Source organism: Mesoplodon mirus (assembly GCF_964341445.2).
Source record: "Mesoplodon mirus genome assembly, chromosome: 3".
Lineage (NCBI taxonomy): Eukaryota > Metazoa > Chordata > Mammalia > Artiodactyla > Ziphiidae > Mesoplodon > Mesoplodon mirus.
In genome coordinates, this window is record NC_138978.1 from 13139236 (window position 1) to 13158314 (window position 19079).

Here is a 19079-nt window from a genome sequence, read left to right on the forward strand (position 1 = left end):
ACATGTCACAGGGAGCCCGAGAGCCCGAGGAGGCCCCCGAGGGCAATGGCAGTGGGTTGAGGACGCAGCGGGAGAGGAACCTCTTGAAGCCATTTGATATTAAAGGAAAGGAAGGGGGAAGGGGCGGTGTTTCCAGGCCGAGGGTGTGGTGAGCACGTTCACAGCTTAGACGGAAGTTACACTGTCAAGGTGAGGATGCAGAAGAGGAGATGGTTGAGGAGAGGGACCAGAGCAGGGTGGGATGAAGGCAGGACCACCCGGAGGCCCTTGGCAGCTAAGAGAAGTCTTGAAGGTCCCATCTACGAGCTTCTCCATGCCTGGGAAGTCCAGGTCCTGGCAGGGAGCTGAAGGCACATTCACAGGGGTGTGGAGTGATGGAGGGGAGTTTCCTGAAGGGACTCCATAGGGAGTGGGCAGGGCTCAGAGAAACCACAAAGGATAGTGCAGGGCCCAGAGCTAGTATGGATGAGGACTGTTCCCACCCCCAGAGCTGAGGGGTGAGGGGCAGGGGCATTTCCTGGGACCCGGAGACCCCGTGGGCTGGGTAGAGTCCTCTGAGGGAAGCTGTGTGGCCCCACAGAAAGGAAGCCAGGGGAGTAAGTACCCCAAGCTCTCTCCTCCCTGCTGTGATCTCTAACCCCCCCATTGGCCAAACCCAACCAGAAACCAGAGGCAAGGAGCCCATCAGCCCATGGATATAGCTGCACAGGTGGGTCTGCTGGGCAGAGGGCGCCGTAGAAAGGGATGGAGGAGGGTCTGGAGAAGCAGACGGAGAATGCAGGCAGGTGCAGGAGGTGAAGACCTAGGAGGCTGTTGTCAAAGTAGAATGAAAAGCCTAAGACCAGGGACCTGCTGGCTGGGGCGCCCAGAGGGCACTGGGACAGTCTCAGGACAGAAGTGTGAGGGTGGCAGGAGGGTTTGCGGGCCAGGATGGACTTGAAGGAGCTGGTGAGCTCGAGCAGGGCCCAGGCTGGGTGAGCGTAGGGCATTACACATAGGGAGGGGACGGGGAGCAAAGGCTACGTGACTCAAGGAGAGGACGAGACAGAGGATAAGGAAGGCTGGGAGCGGGAAGTTATGGTCTGAGATGGGGCTTCCCAGTTCCAGGTGATGCAAGGTTGAAACCTAGCTCCAAAGGACGGTTCCAGGTACACGTCGAACCTCAGCGACAACATCAGCGAACGTCAGGGCAACGTCATAACTAAGTCAGCTTCCCGAGGAGGCTTCCTCAAAGCACAGGAGTCATCAGAGCAGATGGTCATTGTTAATAGATGTTTAAACGTCTCAATATTTTATGGACTCACTATATACTTTTTAAACATTTAAAATGCAGGAGCCTTTAAAAAATGCACTTGTTTTCTATATTAGGTCCTGCCTGTCTCCTCTCTCATTATTAAATCACTCTCTACTCTGAAAATCACAGGGTACAAATCAAAGGTACAAGTTTTGGAATTAGACTTGGGTTCAAACCCTGACATTGCCCTGTGCCAGCATCCTGATGTTGAGTGAGTCCCTTCATCTTAGCCATTTTTTAAATCGTGGTAAAATACATATAAAGTTTACCGTCTTAACCACATTTAAGTGTACAGATCAGTAGTTGTAAGTTATTCACATTGTTGTGCAACCAGCCTCAGAATTTTTCATCTTGCAAAACTGAAACTGTACCCATTAAACAACAACTCCCCGTTTCCCCCTTCCCCAGCCCCTGGCAACCCCTATTCTATTTTGTTTCTATGAGCCTGACTACTCTATGTACCTCACATAAGTGGAATCATACAAAATTTGCCTTTTTGTGACACTTATTTCACATCATGTCCTCACGGTTCATCCATGTTGTAGCATGTGTCAGAATTTCCTTCCTCCTACACTGAATAATATTCCACTGTATGGATGGACCACATTTTGCTTATCCAATCTTCAGTCAGTGGGCACTTGGGGGGCTTCTACCTTTTGGCAATTGTGAATAATGCTACTATAAACATGAGTGTACAAATATCTCTTTAAGTTCCTGCTTTCAATTCTTTGGGGTATATACCCGGAAGTGGACTTGCTGGATCATATGATAATTTTATTCTAAATTGTTTGAGAAGCCGCTCTACTGTTTTTCCTATCAGCTGCATCATTTTACATTCTCAGCAGTGCATTAGTGTTCCCCTACTCTACATCCTTGCCAACACTTGTTATTTTCTGTTGCTGTTTGTTTGTTTTTAATAGTAGCCATCCTAATGGGTATGAGGTGGTATCTCACTGTGGTTTTGATTTGCATTTCCCTAATGACTAGTAATGTTGAGCATCTTTTTATATGCTTGTTGGACATTTGTATATCTTCTTTGGAGAAATGTCTATTCCAGTTCTTTACCCATATTTGATCAGGTTATTTGGGGTTTTTTTTTCTTGTTGTTGTTGTTGAGTTATAGTTCTCTATATATTCTTCATATTAACCCTTTTTCAGATTTGTGATTTGCAACTATTTTCTCCCATTCTCTAGATGGCCTTTCACCCTGTTTATTGTGTCCTTTGATTCACAGAAGTTTTAAATTTTGACATAGTTGAATTTATCTATTTTTACTTTTGCTGCCTATGCTTTTGGGATCATATCCAAAAAAGCATTGCCAAATCCAATGTCATAAAGCTTTCCTCCTGTGTTTTCCTCTAAAAGTTTTATAGTTTTAGACTACGTTTAAGTCTTTGATCCACTTTGAGTTAATTTTTATACATGGTGTAAGGTAAGAGTTCAACTTAATTCTTTTGCAGTCTTTCCCAGCATCATTTGTTGAAAATACTGTTCTTTCCCCATTGAATAATCTTGGCACCCTTGTCAAAAGTCATTGGACCATATATGCAAAGTTTTATTTCTGTGCTCTCTATTCTATTCTATTGGCCTATGTGCCTGACCTTATGTCAGTATCACACAGTTTTGATTGCTGTAACTTTGTATGCAGTAAGTTTTGAAATCAGGAAGTGTGAGACCTCCAGCTTTGCTTTTCTTTTTCAAGATTCTTTTGGCTATTTGGGGTCCACTGAGATTCCATATGAATTTTAGGATGGATTTTTCTATTTCTGCCAAAACTGCTGTTGGGATTTTGAATCTGTAGATCCTGCTGTGTAGTAATGACATCTTCACAATATTAAGTCTTTCAACCCATGAATACAGGGTGTCTTTCCATTTATTTGTGTTTTTAATTTCTTTCAGCAGCACTTTGTAGTTTTCAGTGTACACATCTTTTACCACCTTGGTTAAATTTATCCCAAAGTATGTTATTCTTTTTGATGCTATCATAAATGAAATTATTTTCTTAACTTCCTTTTCAGATTGTTCATTGAGAGCATATAGAAACACAACTGATGTTTGTTGTTGATTTTGTATCCTACGATTTTGCTTCTGAATGTTGTTTATTCTAAGAGGGTTGTGGTTTTTCATGGACTCTAGGATTTTGTACATGTAAGATCATGTTGCCTGTGAACAGAGATAATTTTACTTCTTCCTTTCGAATTTGGATGCCTTTATTTCTTTTTCTTGCCTAATTGCTCTGGCTAGGACTTCCAATACTTTGTTGAATAGAAGTGACAAAAGCAGGTATCCTTATCTTCTTCTTGATCTTAGAGGAAAGGCTTTCAGTCTTTCACATTTGAGTATGATGCTACCTGTGGGCTTTTCATGTTTGACCTTTATTATGTTGACGTAATCTCCCTCTATTCCCTGTTTGTTGAGTGCTTTTATCATGAAAGACTGTTGCATTTTGTCAAATGCTTTTTGTACATCCATCGAGATGATCATTTTTTTCCTTCTTTCTGTTAATGTGATGTATTACGTGGATTAATTTTCATATGTTGAACCATCAAGTCAGCATTCCAAGAATAAATCCCACTTGGTCATAGTGTATGCTCCTTTTAATGTGCTGTTGAATTCAGTTTCCTCCTATTTTGTTGAGGATTGTGGTATCAGTGTTCATAAGAGATATTGGTCTGTAGTTTTCTTGTAGTGTCTTTGTCTGGGTTTGGTATCAAGGTAATGCTGTCCTCTCACTTCACCTTTTGAGTCTCAGCTTCTTCATCTCTAAGATGGAGATAATAATAGAGTCCCTGTTTAGGGCTGTCATGCAGATTAAATGATAAAAATGCACACAAAATGCTTCAGCAGGGCCCAGTTCACAGGAAGCCCTCAAAATATGTTAGAGGATGATAAGGATTATAATAATAATAATAATTAATAAATAACAGTTCATCTCATAGTTGGACAGCTCAGTAGGCTGGGGCTTATAGAGTCAGTCTGTATTAGCAGCAGGGCGTCTGTCCAGTAGTAGCATTTAGCAATTTTCCAAGGAAAGGGAACGAGTGATATTATAGGGCCGAACTAGGAAGCTGTCTCCTGGCCTAACATGTGGTAGAGGCTCAACCAATTTTGTGGAGTCATTTAAAACTTCCTGCTTGCTTTGATTTCTTAATAATGGCTTGACAGATTTTGAGGAACTGAAAGTAGTGAAGCCTGGGAAGGGACAAACAAAATGTAACACACAGAATTTCTCTCATTCATGGGTTATCAAAGGTTCAAAGGACACAGAGATCAATGGCAATGGTGATGAAGATGATGTGGGTGACATTTTCCAAAGAACTAATGTGTTTTCATTTTTTTTAATACTTTATTTTTTTGAACAGTTTTAGGTTTACAGGAAATTGAGCAGAGAATACAGAGAGTTCCCATATATCCACCCCTCCAATACACACTGTTTCCCCTATTATTAACATCATGCATTAGTGTGGTACATTTGTTACAACTGATGAACCAATATTGATGTGCTATTATTAACTAAGTCCATAGTTTACATTAGGGTTCACTCTTTGCATTGTACGTTCTTTTGTTTTGACAAATGTATAGTGACAAGTATCCACCATTACAGTATCATAAAAAATATTTTCACTGCCCTGAAATCCCCTGTGCCCCTCCTCTTCATCCTGAGCCCCAGAGCCCCTGTGCCCCTGGCAAGCACTGATCTTTTACTCTCCTTATAGTTTTACCTTTTCCAGAATTTCATACAGTTGGAATCATACAGTATGTAACCTTTTCAGACTAGGTTCTTTCACTAAGCAATATGCATTTAAGATGCCTCCATGTCTTTTTTGTTATTTGATAACTCATTTATTTTTATCACTAATATTTCATTGTGTGGATGTACCACAATTTTTTATCCATTTACCTTTTAAAGGACATTTGTTTGCTTCCAGCTTTTGGCAGTTATGAAGAAAAGTGCTGTAAGCATGTATCCAAAATACATGAGTCTTCATGGATATAGAGAACAGACTGTGGTTGCCAAGGGGGAGGGGGTTGAGGGAGAGATGGAGTGGGGGGTTGAGGTTAGCAGATGTGAGCTGTTACATCCAGGATGGAGAAACAACAAGGTCCTACTGTATAGCACAGGGAACTATATTCAATATCCTGTGATAAAGCATAATGGAAAAGAATATTTTAAAAAGAATGTATATATATGTATAACTGAATCACTTTGCTGTACAGCAGAAATTAATACAACATTGTAAATCAACTACACTTCAATAAAATAAATAAATAAAATTAATGAGTCTTAAAAGTCAACAATAAGAAACCAAACAACCCAACTTAAAAATGGGCAAAAGAACTCAACAGACACCTCACCAAAGAAAATCTACAGATGTCAAATAAGCATATGAAAAGATGTTAAACATCATACATCGTTAAGGAATATCAAATAAACATGAAATATCTCTTCATTTATTTAGACTACTTTGATTTCTTTCATCAACATTTTGTAGTTTTCTTCATATACCTCTTCATATAGCTAAGTATTTTGTTAGATTTATTCCTAAGTACTTCATTTTTTTTTTGGTGCTAATGTAAATGGTGTTGTGTTTTTAATTTCAAATTCCACTTGTTCATTGTTGGTATATAGGAAAGCAATTGACTTTTGTATTTTAATCATGTATCCTGCAACCTGGGTATAATTGCTCATTAGTTCCAGGAGGGCTTTTTGTCACTTCTTTGGGATTTTCTGCATCGACAATCATGCCATCTGCAAAATGGGCAAAAGATCTGAACAAACACCTCACCAAAGAAGATTTTTTTTCCTTCCCAATCTGTCTTTTATTCTCTTTTCTTGCCTTGTTGCATTAGCTAAGACATACAGTACAATGTTGAAAATGCGTGGTGAAAGGGGACATCTTCACCTTATTCCTGATCTTAATTGGAAAGTTTCTAGTTTCTCACCATTAAATATGACGTTAGCTTTAGGGTTTTTATAGATGTACTTTATCAGGTTGAGGAAGTTCCCCTCCATCCCTAATTTGCCAAGAGTTGTTGTGGTGGTTTGGTGGTTTGTTAGTTTATCATGGATGGGTGTGTAATTTTGTCAAATGTTCTTTTTGCATCTGCTGTTATGATAATGCGATTTCTCTTCTCTGCGCTGTTGATGTGATAGATTGCATTAACTGATTTCCAAATGTTGAACCAGCCTTGCATACCTGGAATAAATCCCACTTGACTGTGGTGTAGAACTCTTTTTATACATCACTGGATTCAATTTGCTAATATTTTGTTGAGGATTTTGCATCTATGTTCATGAGAGGTATTGGTCTGCAATTTTCCTGTTTTGCAATATCTTTATCTGGTTTTGCTATTAGAATAAGCTTGGCCTCACAGAATGAGCTGGGAAGTGTTCTCTCTTCTTCTATTTTCTGGAAGAGATTATTGAGAACTGGTATCATTCTTTCCTTAATGTTTGATAGAATTTACCAGTGAACCCACCCAGGCCTGGTGCTTTCCATTTTGGAAGGTTATTCATTATTGATTCAAATTCTTTACTAGATATGAGTCTATTCAGAGTATTTATTTCTCCTTGTGTGAGTTTCAGTAGATTGTGTCTTTCAAGGAAATGGTCCACTTCATTAAGTTATAAAATCTGTGGGCATAGAATTATTCATAATATTCCTTTATAATCCCTTCAGTGTCCATGAGATCAGTAGTGATGCCATCGCTTTCATTTCTGATTTGAGTAATTTGTATCTTCTCTCTTTTTTTCTTGCTTATCCTGCTAGAGGTTTGTCAATTTTATTGATCTTTACAAAAAAAAGACCAAACAGCTCTTTATTTTGCTGACTTTTCTCTCTTGTTTTCCTGCTTTTTATTTCATTCATTGCTTCTTTTCTTCTGCTTGTGGTAGGCTTATATTGCTCTTCTTTCTCTAGTTTCATAAGGTGGAAGCTTAGATCTTTTCAAATGTATGCCTTCAATGCCATAAACTTCCCTCCAAGCACTGCTTTCACTGCATCTTGCAAATTTTCATAGGTTGTATTTTCATTTTCATTCAGCTCAAGATAAATTTTTATTTCCCATGAGACTTCCTCCTTGACCCATCTGTTGCTTAGAGGTGTGTTATTTAATCTCCAAATATTTGGGGATTTTCCAGCTGTCTTTCTGGTATTGGTTTCTAGCCTAATTCCATTGTGTTCTGAAAACGTACTTGGCATAATTTCTATTCTTTCACATTTGTTGAGGTATATTTCGTGGCCTGGAATGTGGTCTGCTTGGTGAATGTTCCATGGGAGCTTGAGCAGGATGTGTGTTTTGTTGCTGTGGGATGAAGCTGTGTGGTTGCCAGTTAGATCCAGATGATGGTAGTGCTGTTCAGTTCAACTTCATTCTTACTAATTTTCTGCCTGGTGGGTCTGCCTGTCACTGACAGAGGGCTGTTGAGGTCTCCAGCTACCATGATGGATTCATCTGCTTCTCCTTGCAGTTCTATCAGTTTTTGCCTTCCATACTTTGATGCTCTATTGTTGGGTACATACAATGAAGGACTGTTATGTCTGCTTGGAGAATCGACCCCTTTATCACTCTGTATCGCCTCTCTTTATCCCTGATAACTTTCCTTCCTCTGAAGTTGGCTCTGCCTGAAATTAATAGAGCTACTCCTGCTTTCTTCTTGTGTTTCAGTATTTTAAGTGCCAAAGTGTTTGGTAGGAATTTGAAAAGTGGGTAAAGGCACAGTCATTTGAATCAGGCAAACCTGGGAACAAGCCAAGCGAGTCAAAGTGGCTGACTGTGGGCACACTTAATCGTTCTAAGCCTCAGTTTCCTCATCTAAAAAATGAGTAACTATTGGACCTACTGTACAGCACAGGGAACTATATTCAATATCTTGCAGTAACCTGTGATAGAAAAGAATCTGAAAAAGAATAGATATTATATATATCTATAACTGAATTACTTTGCTGTACACCTGAAACTAACACAACATTGTTAATCAACTAGACTTCAATCAAAAATTAAATTTTTTTTTAATGAGGAAGTATCCCTTTGAATTATTGTGAAGATGAAACGGTATAATGCAGTAAAGCACTTAGCCAATTTCCTGGCATTTGTGTAATTACACATAATGTGTCATTAATATATTCTACTAATATATGCAGTTATATTATTATCTATTCATATACTATAAGCTATTATTAATATAAGCTATTGGTTAAAATTATATTGTGGGACATTAGTATAGATTTCTAAGTCCAAGTACTCTCTATGAAAGTTGGATGAGGCACTCTGAGAAGAGTGACTTAGAAAATAGTTGCAAAGTCTCAGGCTGGAGTGGATGGCTCATAGGCAGTGTCCTGAGGAGACAGAAGACTTCGCACGTGCCCTGCAGCCCATAGTCCAGGGCGCCGGGGCCAGGGAGGATGTGATATTTCCTCCTTGGTGCCGAGGTTTGCTCATTCTTCTTATTAAAGTGGTTACACAGGAGGTTTCTGACCCCACTGACAATTCACTGTCTGGGGTCTCTCTCTTTTGGGGGAAATGTGGTCACACCAGGGCCCCTATTGAAAAATAGATCATCTTTGGTTAGATAAATTCTGTTTAGCTTTAAGAAGCAACAGTAATAATTAAGCACATGGGAAAAACCTTCATTGTACACCAAGGCTTTTAAAAGGTAGTTATAAAACTATGTTTTGTGGTGTGAGCTCAATTGTGTTTAAACTTTTTAAAAAGATTGTAAGCATAGAGAAAAGACTGGAAGGATGTGAACCATCGTGTTCTCAGGGCCTGCCTCTGGGGGATGGGAGTCTAAGTGATTTTAATGTCTTCTTTGTGTTTTTCTCTACTTCTCATTTTCTGCATTATTACAAAAAACATGTTTTTTTAAAAATGAATAGAACAAACAAATGAAAACAACATTTATTACAAAACCTCCCCTTAACTTTAACACTTGCAGTAAATGGACAGTTGTCACTTGCCAACTGACCTTTCTGGTTTGTGTTGGGCCATTTCTGCTGTCTTGCCACTCGGGACAACCAAAAGGATACTTGCACGGGATCAGAGAACTATCAAGTGGCCAATTCCTGGCCAATTCCCCCCGAGTTCCCTCTTGCCTCTGTGTTGCCTGACGCCCTACCCCAAAACTGGGCATCTATTCTGGGTCTGCTGTCAGGGTCTGGTGACCCTCCACTCACTAGCTGAGTGGCCTTAGGCAAGTCACTTAACCTCTCTGACCCTCAGCATCCTCCTCTTAAAATGAGGATTGCAGTGACCGTCCAGCCAGATGAAGTGGTGAGCACATTGGGGCCCCCAGTGTCAGTGGCACTAGTTATTCCTGGCTCTGACTGTCCCCCTTCTGCATTTCAGTCTGCAGACGTCGACAACCATCACGCACTCATTGAATATAATGAGGCCGAAAGCAGCTTTGTTCTCCACGACTTCAACTCCTGCAACGGCACGTTCGTCAATGAGCGCCACATTCAGAACGTGGCTGTGAAGCTCCTACCCGGAGACATCCTGAGGTTTGGGTCCAGAGGGCTGACCTACGAACTGGTCATCGAAAACCCAGCCTCGGTGAGTCCAGGCCCCTGCGGGGTGGGGGGGAGGTCGGGGTGCAGAAGTGCCGTGTTGTGTCACCTTCCGTGCAGCCTAGGGCTCGGGTACGGCCACAGGTGGAGTTCGTCTGGAGCGCATCACTCTTGCTTTCGCGATTCTGCGAAGTTCAGCCCCATCGCGTGGGTGCCCGGGGAGCGCGAGTCCTCGCGCCCTCTTCTGGGCATTTCATGGAATTACATGCAAGGGTTGCCTAGCGAGCAGCCCGGAGCGAGAGCGTTTTCCTGAAAAGTGAAGCTTGGCGAGGGGAGGTGGAAAGCAGGTGTGTGCTTTTGAAGATGCAGAGATGGATGCTTCCTTTTTAGGCAGATCAGTGCTCTCCAACTTCCTAGCTTTGCGACCTCGGCCAGGCTTCTCTGCGTGCCTGGGTCTGGGTCTTCTCAGCGGTGCAGGGCGTTGAGACAGTATCTATGTATAAAAAGTCAAAGTCTCTGGCCGGAGTAGACGCTCAAGGCCTGCCAGCTGTTATTACCCCGGATCAGAAATGTTCCCGTGATCAGGACCTAAAGTATGGCCCCAGGTTAAGCGGAACGTAAGCCAAAATTCGCCCAGCAAAGCTCAGTCACAAGAAGTATCTGGTTCAGTAGGGAGGCAGGATGGGGACTGGTTAGCAACACAGACCTGGGTCAGAACCCCAGCTCTGCCACTGGCCTACTCGGTGCGCTCTTGCACAAGCCATTGGACCCCTCGGAACCTCGGTTTCCTCATCTACAAAATGGGGCCAACGACAGCAATGACCTTGCAGGCTTATCTCGAGAGCTAAATGAGATGGTTATCATTGTAAAACTCCCAGAATAATGCCCATTCGTGGTGAGCACAAAATGAATACCTGTCGTGTGTGTCCCAGAGAGACGGTGTGTTAACCTCACTCCCCAGCACCAAGAACCCTGCATGGACTGAGACTTCTGAGGCTTAAAGTCCTTTCTGGGACGAGGCTGGGTATAAATAAATAAAGTTTAGAGAATTTAGACAGAATCCTGGGTGTGGGTCCCCTAGGCAGCCCTAAATACTCACTCAGAGAAGATCAGCACCATCCCTCAGTCTGCAGGGCTCGTGAATCTGCATCCACCACGTTTGGCTTTGAAAATCTGGGGCAGTTTTCTCCTGCTGCTTCTCAGCCCCCTTTTCCTCCTTGGACCAACATTAAAGTGTGCTCACCTGTGGGATGCACTGGGATCCACTGGCCGCCCTGAGGAGGGGCTCCTGACCCAGAAGGTGTTGACCTGATCAGGGGTTCTCAACATGGGTTCTAAGGATCCCCCTCGTCAGAAGCACGTGGGGAGCAGACCCACAGTGCAGATCTGGGCTTCACCCCAGGCCTGAGGACTCATACTTAGGATTCCCAGAAGAAATACAGGACACCCAGTTAAATCTGAATTTCAGAGAAGCAACAAATAATTGTTATGTACAGGTGTGGCCCAACTATTGCAAGGAACCACTTATGCTAAAAAAATTATTTGGTGTTTATCTGAAATTCAGATTTAACGGACACCCTATAGTTTATTATATATTGATTTATTCATTTCTTTACTTATGCGAAATCTGGCAACCATACACATCCTCCCTGGGAGTAGGGCCTGGGAATATGCATTCTCACAAGCTCCCTGATGATTCTGATGCACCGCCAATAGGAGGGAAACCGAAATTTAGAATCATTTGTATGGAACACTTACAGAATTTTTTAGGGATCAAAGAAAAGGGGATTTCACACTCCCAAGCCTGAAAATCCAAGTTCAGGAAGTTTGATTCAATGTGCCCCAACATGTCTGATTCCAAGAATTTTTCAGGAATGTTCAGTAAAATTACAGGTTCCCAGGCCCCCTCCCTGGGAAATTCTGACTCTGTGGCTTGCCTGTGGGGAGAAGAATAGGGGAGCAGCAAATAATATCTGCATTTTTTTCTATTTTTTTCCTACAAAGATATTTATTGAAATGTTATTGATAGGGGCATAAAATTTGAAACCTAAATTTCCATCCAAAGGAGGCATTGTTTAATTAATTATATTGTTTAATATATTATAAGGAGTTTAATATATTATAAGGAGTTCGTTTATATATGGAATACTGTTCTGCCTTTTTAAAACACAGCTTTCTTGAGATATAATTGACATGTCATAAACGGCACATGTTTAAAGTCTGTAAGTGGATGGGCTTTGACATATGGGTACACCTGTGGAACCATAGCCACAATCAAGACAGTGAACAGCTCCTTCATCCTCCAAAGTTTCCTTTGGATCACAGCATGTGTTTGTTTGCTTGCTTGCTCTTAAGAGCTTCACTGAAGTACAATTTACATAACAGAAACTTCACCCATTTGAAGTGTCCAATTCAATCAATTTGAATATTGATGGAGTTGTGCAGCCATCACCACAACCTGCTTTCAGAACATTTTCCTCCATTTCTATCACCCCAAACCTCGGAGAAACCTTGGAGGTATTTCATTTTGGGGTTTGTTTTTAACTTTTAATTTTCAAAATTATGGTAAAATACACATAAAATTTACCATCTTAACCATGTTTCAGTGTACAGTTCACAGTGGCATTAAATCTATTCACACTGTTGTGCAGCCATCACCCTCATCCATCTTCAGAACTTTGTTCATCTTCCCAAACTGAAACTCTAAGCCCATCAAATCAAACCCCCTGCTTCCTTCCTCCCCTCCCACCATGCTGTGTCTGTGAATTTGACTATTCTAGGTTCCTCATATAAATGGAATCTTACATTGTTTGTCCTTTTGCGATCATCTTATTTCACTTAGTATGATATCCTCATGGTTCATTCCAGTTGAATATTTCATTGTATGGATTCACCACATTTTGTTTATGTGCTCATCCATCCATGGCCACTTGGGTTGCTTCCACCTTTTGGCCATTTTGAGTAAGTTTGTTATGAACACAGGTGTACAACTATGGAATGGGGATTTTATTTTACAAGGTGCTTCTTATATAATTGTGGGAAACAGTGATGACGACCTCTAACCTTTAGTAGATAAGACGGAAGAAGATGTTTTGTAAGAAGAGAAACGAGGAGAGCAGCAGGAGGAATCACTGACGTGAACAGCACTGTGCTAAGCAATTCACCTGCTCTCCCTTATTTCACGCTCACAGCAACCTATGAGATGGGTTCTCCCATGATCCCCATTTTACAGACAAGGAATCCGAAACTCAGAGAGGTTAAGTAATTTCCCCAGGGCCACACAGCTAGTCAGTGCAAATTAAACACTATCCCCACTTGTGGAAAAAGGAGGGGAGAAAACCATTTAGTCTGATGCTAGCTGGAGGAGTAGCCTTGACTGGTTTTCACACCGAGGAAAGCATACTCTCACGGTCACTCGAATATGCACGGATTTTTTCAATTCTTATTCCTACACGCACTTGCACCTTGCTTCATTCCTCGGTTGACTGCAGGCAGCTGCACAAGTGTTGCCCTGGCCTGTGCCCAGGGCACTTTGCAGGACTCTCCCCAACCCCATCTTCTCAAAAGCGCTCTCTGCTGGGGCATCCCCAGCTTGAGAAGCTTCCATCCATGATGCTCATATTCATGGAGGGGTCCTTTGCAGCGTCCGTGTGAGGGCAGCCTGTGGACTGACTGACACCTTCCTACAAATTCCACTTCCTGATGACCCCAACCTGCTGGCTGTTTAAAAGAAGAGAAAGGAAGAGGGGAAAAAGGGAGAGGTATTGAAGAGCATCTCTCATCAAATATTTTGAAGCCGAGTTTTTCTAAAAAATTCGTGGCCGTCTTGCTTCCGGCATATTCTTGTTTCCAATTGATTTTGGGGTCCCTGGTGAGGGCGCTGTGTTTCCTCCTTGGATGGAGTTTCCACGGAGGACTGCCCTGATATCATACAGATTAAGTATGATGAGAACTGTTCTTCTCCCGACAAAGAGTTCCCAAATGAAAGCATTTAGTTCAGGTTTTGTGGTGACCCTAACCAATAGAGGAGGGTGTGTCAGCATTTTATTGGGGGAGGGGGGTGAGGTGCGGGGCGGTTAGGAATCCAGATGTGTTTGCAGATGTCACAGTGGTTAGAGCACGTGCCCTGAGGTCAGGCTGACTCCAGCGCCGTCCCAGCCCTGCTCTTGACCGGCTTTTATACTGGACGTGCACAAATCTTCTACCTCTCAGAGCCTCGGTCCTCACTCCTGTAACAATAGTTCCTACCACCTTGAGTGACTGTGGTATTAAGTGGGCAAAGTGCGTAAATTGCTTACTCCAGTGTCTGGCACCTAATAAGCACATGATAACCCTCAGCTTTAAAGTCAAGCAAACCAGCATGGAGCAGCCAAGATGCCTCCTTTGTAAGTGTCCTTTTGGACAGGGAAACCTCCCAAGACCTCTCCCCGCTAGCAGATAAATACATTTGCAGATAAATTACCCTTAGAATAACATACAAGATGGAAAAATATAAAGAAAAACTCTTGTTTGACAAAGTGCATTGGCAGGCCAGTTGTGCCCAGGACCATCCTTTTTTTTTTTTTTTTTTTTTTTTTTTTTTTGCGGTCGCGGGCCTCTCACTGTTGTGGCCTCTCCCGTTGCAGAGCACAGGCTCTGGATGTGCAGGCTCATAGGCCCAGCCGCTCCGCGGCATGTGGGATCTTCCCGGACCGGGGCCCAAACCCATGTCCCCTGCCTCGGCAGGTGGACTCTCAACCACTGCGCCACCAGGGAAGCCCCCAGGACCATACTTTGTAAATTATACCTCTCTCATCAAAGTATAACCTAGGGCTGCCATATTGCACAACTCCAGGTTCACCCTTCACAACGTAGTCCATGTGGATGGCGCCCACTGAAGCTGTGCAGGACATAATCCACAGGGCCATCTGCAATGCCCTGAAGCAACCGTTGATTAATCCCATAGAGTCTTGGCACCAGGCGTGGGAAATTGAAGTCCCAGAGTCAGGTGTGCTGCCGTGTTGTGGGTTTTGTTGGTTGTTGCCTTTACTCGTGCTTTCTGAGCTCTGGGAAAGGAGGTGTGGAAACAAGCTGTGCTAGTCACAGTGGCGCCGTTCTTACAAGGCAGCTGAGTAAGGAAACCCACGTCACCCATATGTATCCATCATGTCTTTCTCTGTTCTGAAATATGGCAAAACGGATGGAAATGGCCAGAATGAAAAAGGAAGCCAGGCGCCACAAATGACGTGCCGAGTTGTTCCATGAGGGGGTTGACAGCTCCTTGGCGGCAGCCCCCATCCCCATGACTGCCTGTGTCTGGCCTTCCCTGAAGCCTGCTCTGCCCTGTTCCCAGTCCAGCCAGACTCTCCCACGTGGCTCCTGGATACTGTCTTCTGACCCTGCAATGTCATGACGTCCTGTCTTGCGAGAAGAGCGCTCTCTGTCGGCCAATATTCCTTGCTGCTTTAATGGGGAAGCTCTGCATGCAGAACACAATTGAGAAAGCAAGGGCTTTGGAGTTAGATGGACCCAAGTTGAAATGCCAGCTGCAACTGACTTTACCTTTCTGAGCTTCAATTTCCAATTTCTGCCAAGGAGCTACTCATTAATCCCAGGTCCCCTTTCCCCCTTCAGTTGTTTTTTATAGAGGTCCCTCGGACCACCCCTATCATGGCATAAACTGAGGCTCAGAGAGTTTCAGTGACTTCCCCAAGGTTAGGCATCAGTCCTATAGATCCAGAGACAGGATTTAAAGCCAGCTCTCCTGAGTCCCTTGGAGGCTTTTCCTAATAGCACGAAGCATCGTGGGGCCGTGAGAGCCCAGGCAGGTCCTTCACTGCCCAGCGGTTAAGGAAGGTCTTGCAATTCCCAGTCCAACCTGCAATTTCACACGCTGACAGGGGATGATTCATTATGTGGGTAAAACCGAAAGCCACTGATAATAGAAGAAACTGCATTTTCAGTTATCTGGCTTCCTTGCTTGTTTGGCTCCACTAACTTTTTTTATGGCTGCACCAATGCAGGATCTTAGTTCCTCAACCGGGGATCAAACCTGCACCCCCTGCATTGGAAGCGTGCAGTCTTAACCACTGGACGGCCAGGGAAGTCCCTGGCTCCACTAACTTTTTTTCTTTAATTATTTTATTTATTTTATTTATTTATTTTTGGCAGCGTTGGGTCTTCGTTGATGCGCGCGGGCTTTCTCTAGTTGCGGCGAGCGGGGGCTACCCTTCGTTGCAGTGCGCGGGTTCCTCATTGTGGTGGCTTCTCTTGTTGCGGAGCATGGGCTCTAGGTGCGTGCGCTTCAGTAGTTGTGGCACGCGGGCTCAGTAGTTGTGGCTCGCGGGCTCTAGAGCACAGGCTCAGTAGTTGTGGCCCATGGGCTTAGTTGCTCCGCGGCATGTGGGATCTTCCTGGACCAGGGCTCGAATCCCTGTCCCCTGCATTGGCAGGCGGATTCTTAACCACTGCGCCCCCAGGGAAGTCCACCCACTAACTCTTTACCAGGGATATGGCTGCCGTTCCTGGACAAATTCAGTTGCCCCCTTTCTTCTTCTTTTTTGACGATGATGATCATACCTGATGGCTAATGTTTTATGCTCATTTATTATGGACCAGGAAGTGTTCCCAGCATTTCACGTGCACTATCTCACGCACTTCTCACAGACTAAGAAATGGCTGTTAGTATCCCTATGTCTTCCAGACAAGGCACAGAAATGACACACTCGTCAGGGTCCCAGAGAAGGAGCAGAGCCGGGAGCCGGACCAGAGTCTGTGTGACGCCGGATCCCAAGGTCTTAACCCGAGGTCGGCACGTTATGGCCCAGGGCCAAGTGCGGGCCATCGCCTGCTTTTGTAAAGTTTCCTGGGAACACAGCCGTCCCATTCATGTCAATATTGCCTGTGTTGTCTGCTACAACGGCAGAGTAAGCTGGGCAGATCATATGGCCCACAGGGCTGGAAATGCTTACTGTCTGGCTCTACAGAAAACGTTGACCAGCCTCTCTGCCTGTAACACTATGCAGTCCTGCCTCTTTCATTTGACTTGGTTTCTAAAAGAAGAACTTAAAATAGAGCGGGGAGCTGGGGAGAAAGAACTCACTCAGATTGAGCCTTACTGTGTGCCAGGAAATGTGCTGGTTAATTGCTCAAGTTTACTGAGGAATAAGAAGAAACAGACAAGCTGGAAAAATAAATTTTGAACAGTCTTTTCAATACCTCTTTAAAAAAGAGCTGGAAATATGTGGTTCTAAATATACATACACATATATATGCATTTGCAAATATAGTAATAATATAATTACATTGACATGGATCTGATAAATATACTAGACATTAACATATTATATATACAACAGATGCATATTATAAATTTTACGTGTTTCTTCAACTGGAAAGTTTTCTTTTAAAACTGTGGACTGTTGGGAATTCCCTGGTGGTCCAGTGGTTAGGACTCAGTGCTCTCACTGCTGAGGACCTGGGTTCAGTTCCTGGTCAGGTAACTAAGATCCCACAAGTGCACGGCGAGTCCAAAAAACGAAATAAATAGAACTATGGAATGTCTTCCCTGAGTACCTTTTGAAGCAGATATTTGGGATTTGTAATCTGAGGCCTGCTGTAGCTAGAGAACTATTTATCTGTCAAAGTTTCTCTAAGCAGCGTTTTACTGCTTGTCTTATGATTGGTTCCTTGGTCTTAAATCATTCTTCTCTGGAGATGCTGCTTTACCGTTATAAGTTTAAAGGTAAATTTGGTGCATGATGACAGTCTGGTGGGTTTTATTTGAGCATGTCATAACCTTTAAAACAACTTTCATTCTGAGTAAATAGTGATGCTTATGCTAAAGTCTCAATAAGCATACTGTCCAGGAAATTTGATTGTTTGCAAGTGTCAGAAAACCAACTAAAACTAGCCTAGGCAAAAAAAAAAAAAAAAAAAAAAAAACTCTTGGAACTGAAAAGGCCAAAAGCTGCAGCTTAGGCCCAGCTGGATCCAGGCGCCCAAATCATGGTCAGGAATCTGACTCTTTCTTCCCTGTTAGCTTCACAATCTCAGACAGATTCTTGCCTCACCTGTAGGAAAGTAGCCAGCAGCAGCCCCAGCACCCTACAAAGTAGCAGTTCCAGGGAAAGAGCCAGCATCTTCATTGACACTGGCTTGGATCACGTGGCTTCCCCTGAACCAATCACTGAGGCCAGGGGCAAGGAATGCTCTGATTGTCCAGGCCTGGGTTATGGTCTCACCCCTGGGGTGGAAGGCTCAGAGCTCTATGGACTCAGGATTGTCAGGGAAATGGTGTCTTCCCTGGAAAACAATTAAGGTGCCCATCCAGAAGATGGAAGAAATGGATGCGGGGGAGGCAAAAACAAAGATGTCCATGACATTAGGAAGCATTCTTATTGCCTAAGTGGAGCCTTCCGAACGGGATTTGCCACTAGGGATCTGGGGGGAGGAAAATGATGAAGAATCCACTTTTCCATTGGAAAAGTCCCAGGCCAGTCTCCAAGGAAGCAGAGTTGCTCATTTCTCTCCTGTGGTGAACAGGTGTGATGAGAAGCTCAGAGTCTGGGCCTTAGTTGTCCATCCCCAAGAAGGGTGGGATTTCCACATTCCTGGGACCTCTGAATAGGGCCCATTCTTGAGGAGGATGTGGCTTTACTGTACCGGGGGTTGAGGAGCCGGCAACTGAGTGAATGACCAGAGAGCATGGTGCCCTTCAGAACAAAGCCTCTTTCTGGTCAAGCTTTGTCATCTCCTACCTGACCTTGTAGGATATCCTCTACCCTGTGCTCTTACAGGTCCTGTGGGGACTTACTGATGTGATGAGAAATCCTGAGGCTGGGTGTTTTATATTAAAGGCGATTTCCCGAGACCAGTGAAGTGGAGGGCATGGGGCAGCAGGCAGCCTCAGGCTCGGCCTCTGCAGCAAAAACTCACTCACAAGGAGCCCTGAGGCTGTGTTGTCACCAGATGTCTACAGGCAATGCAGATGACATCGGGGGAGGTGGAGACGGGAGCGCGGGCTGAACCCTTAGCATCCTGCTAAGACAGAACCCGGACCTGGCCAGGAACCGGGCCGCGTCCTGCTTCCTCTGGCAGACCACACCCTTTGTTACCAAACCAGAACCATGTTGCTCCTTCTCTTGACTTAGTTGATGATCATTCATTCATTCTTTCATTCATTCATTCCGTCTCTCTATCTGTCAAGACCGAATTGAAGCAGGCCAAGTCTAGGGGTAGCAAAAGCTATTTGCAAAAATCCGGCTGTTTTCTCATTAGATTCTATTTCCCATTTT

At 43.6% G+C, this 19079-nt stretch overlaps 1 protein-coding gene across 1 annotated transcript in view; it reads left to right on the top strand.

Moving 5' to 3' along the window:
- Nucleotides 1-19079, top strand: part of LOC309799070 (forkhead-associated domain-containing protein 1-like) — a 161761-nt gene that overhangs the window by 14388 nt on the left and 128294 nt on the right. The window contains exon 3 of the mRNA XM_082612098.1: nucleotides 9644-9850. Coding sequence (XP_082468224.1) covers nucleotides 9644-9850 — 207 coding nt within the window. The remainder of the gene's footprint in view (nucleotides 1-9643; nucleotides 9851-19079) is intronic.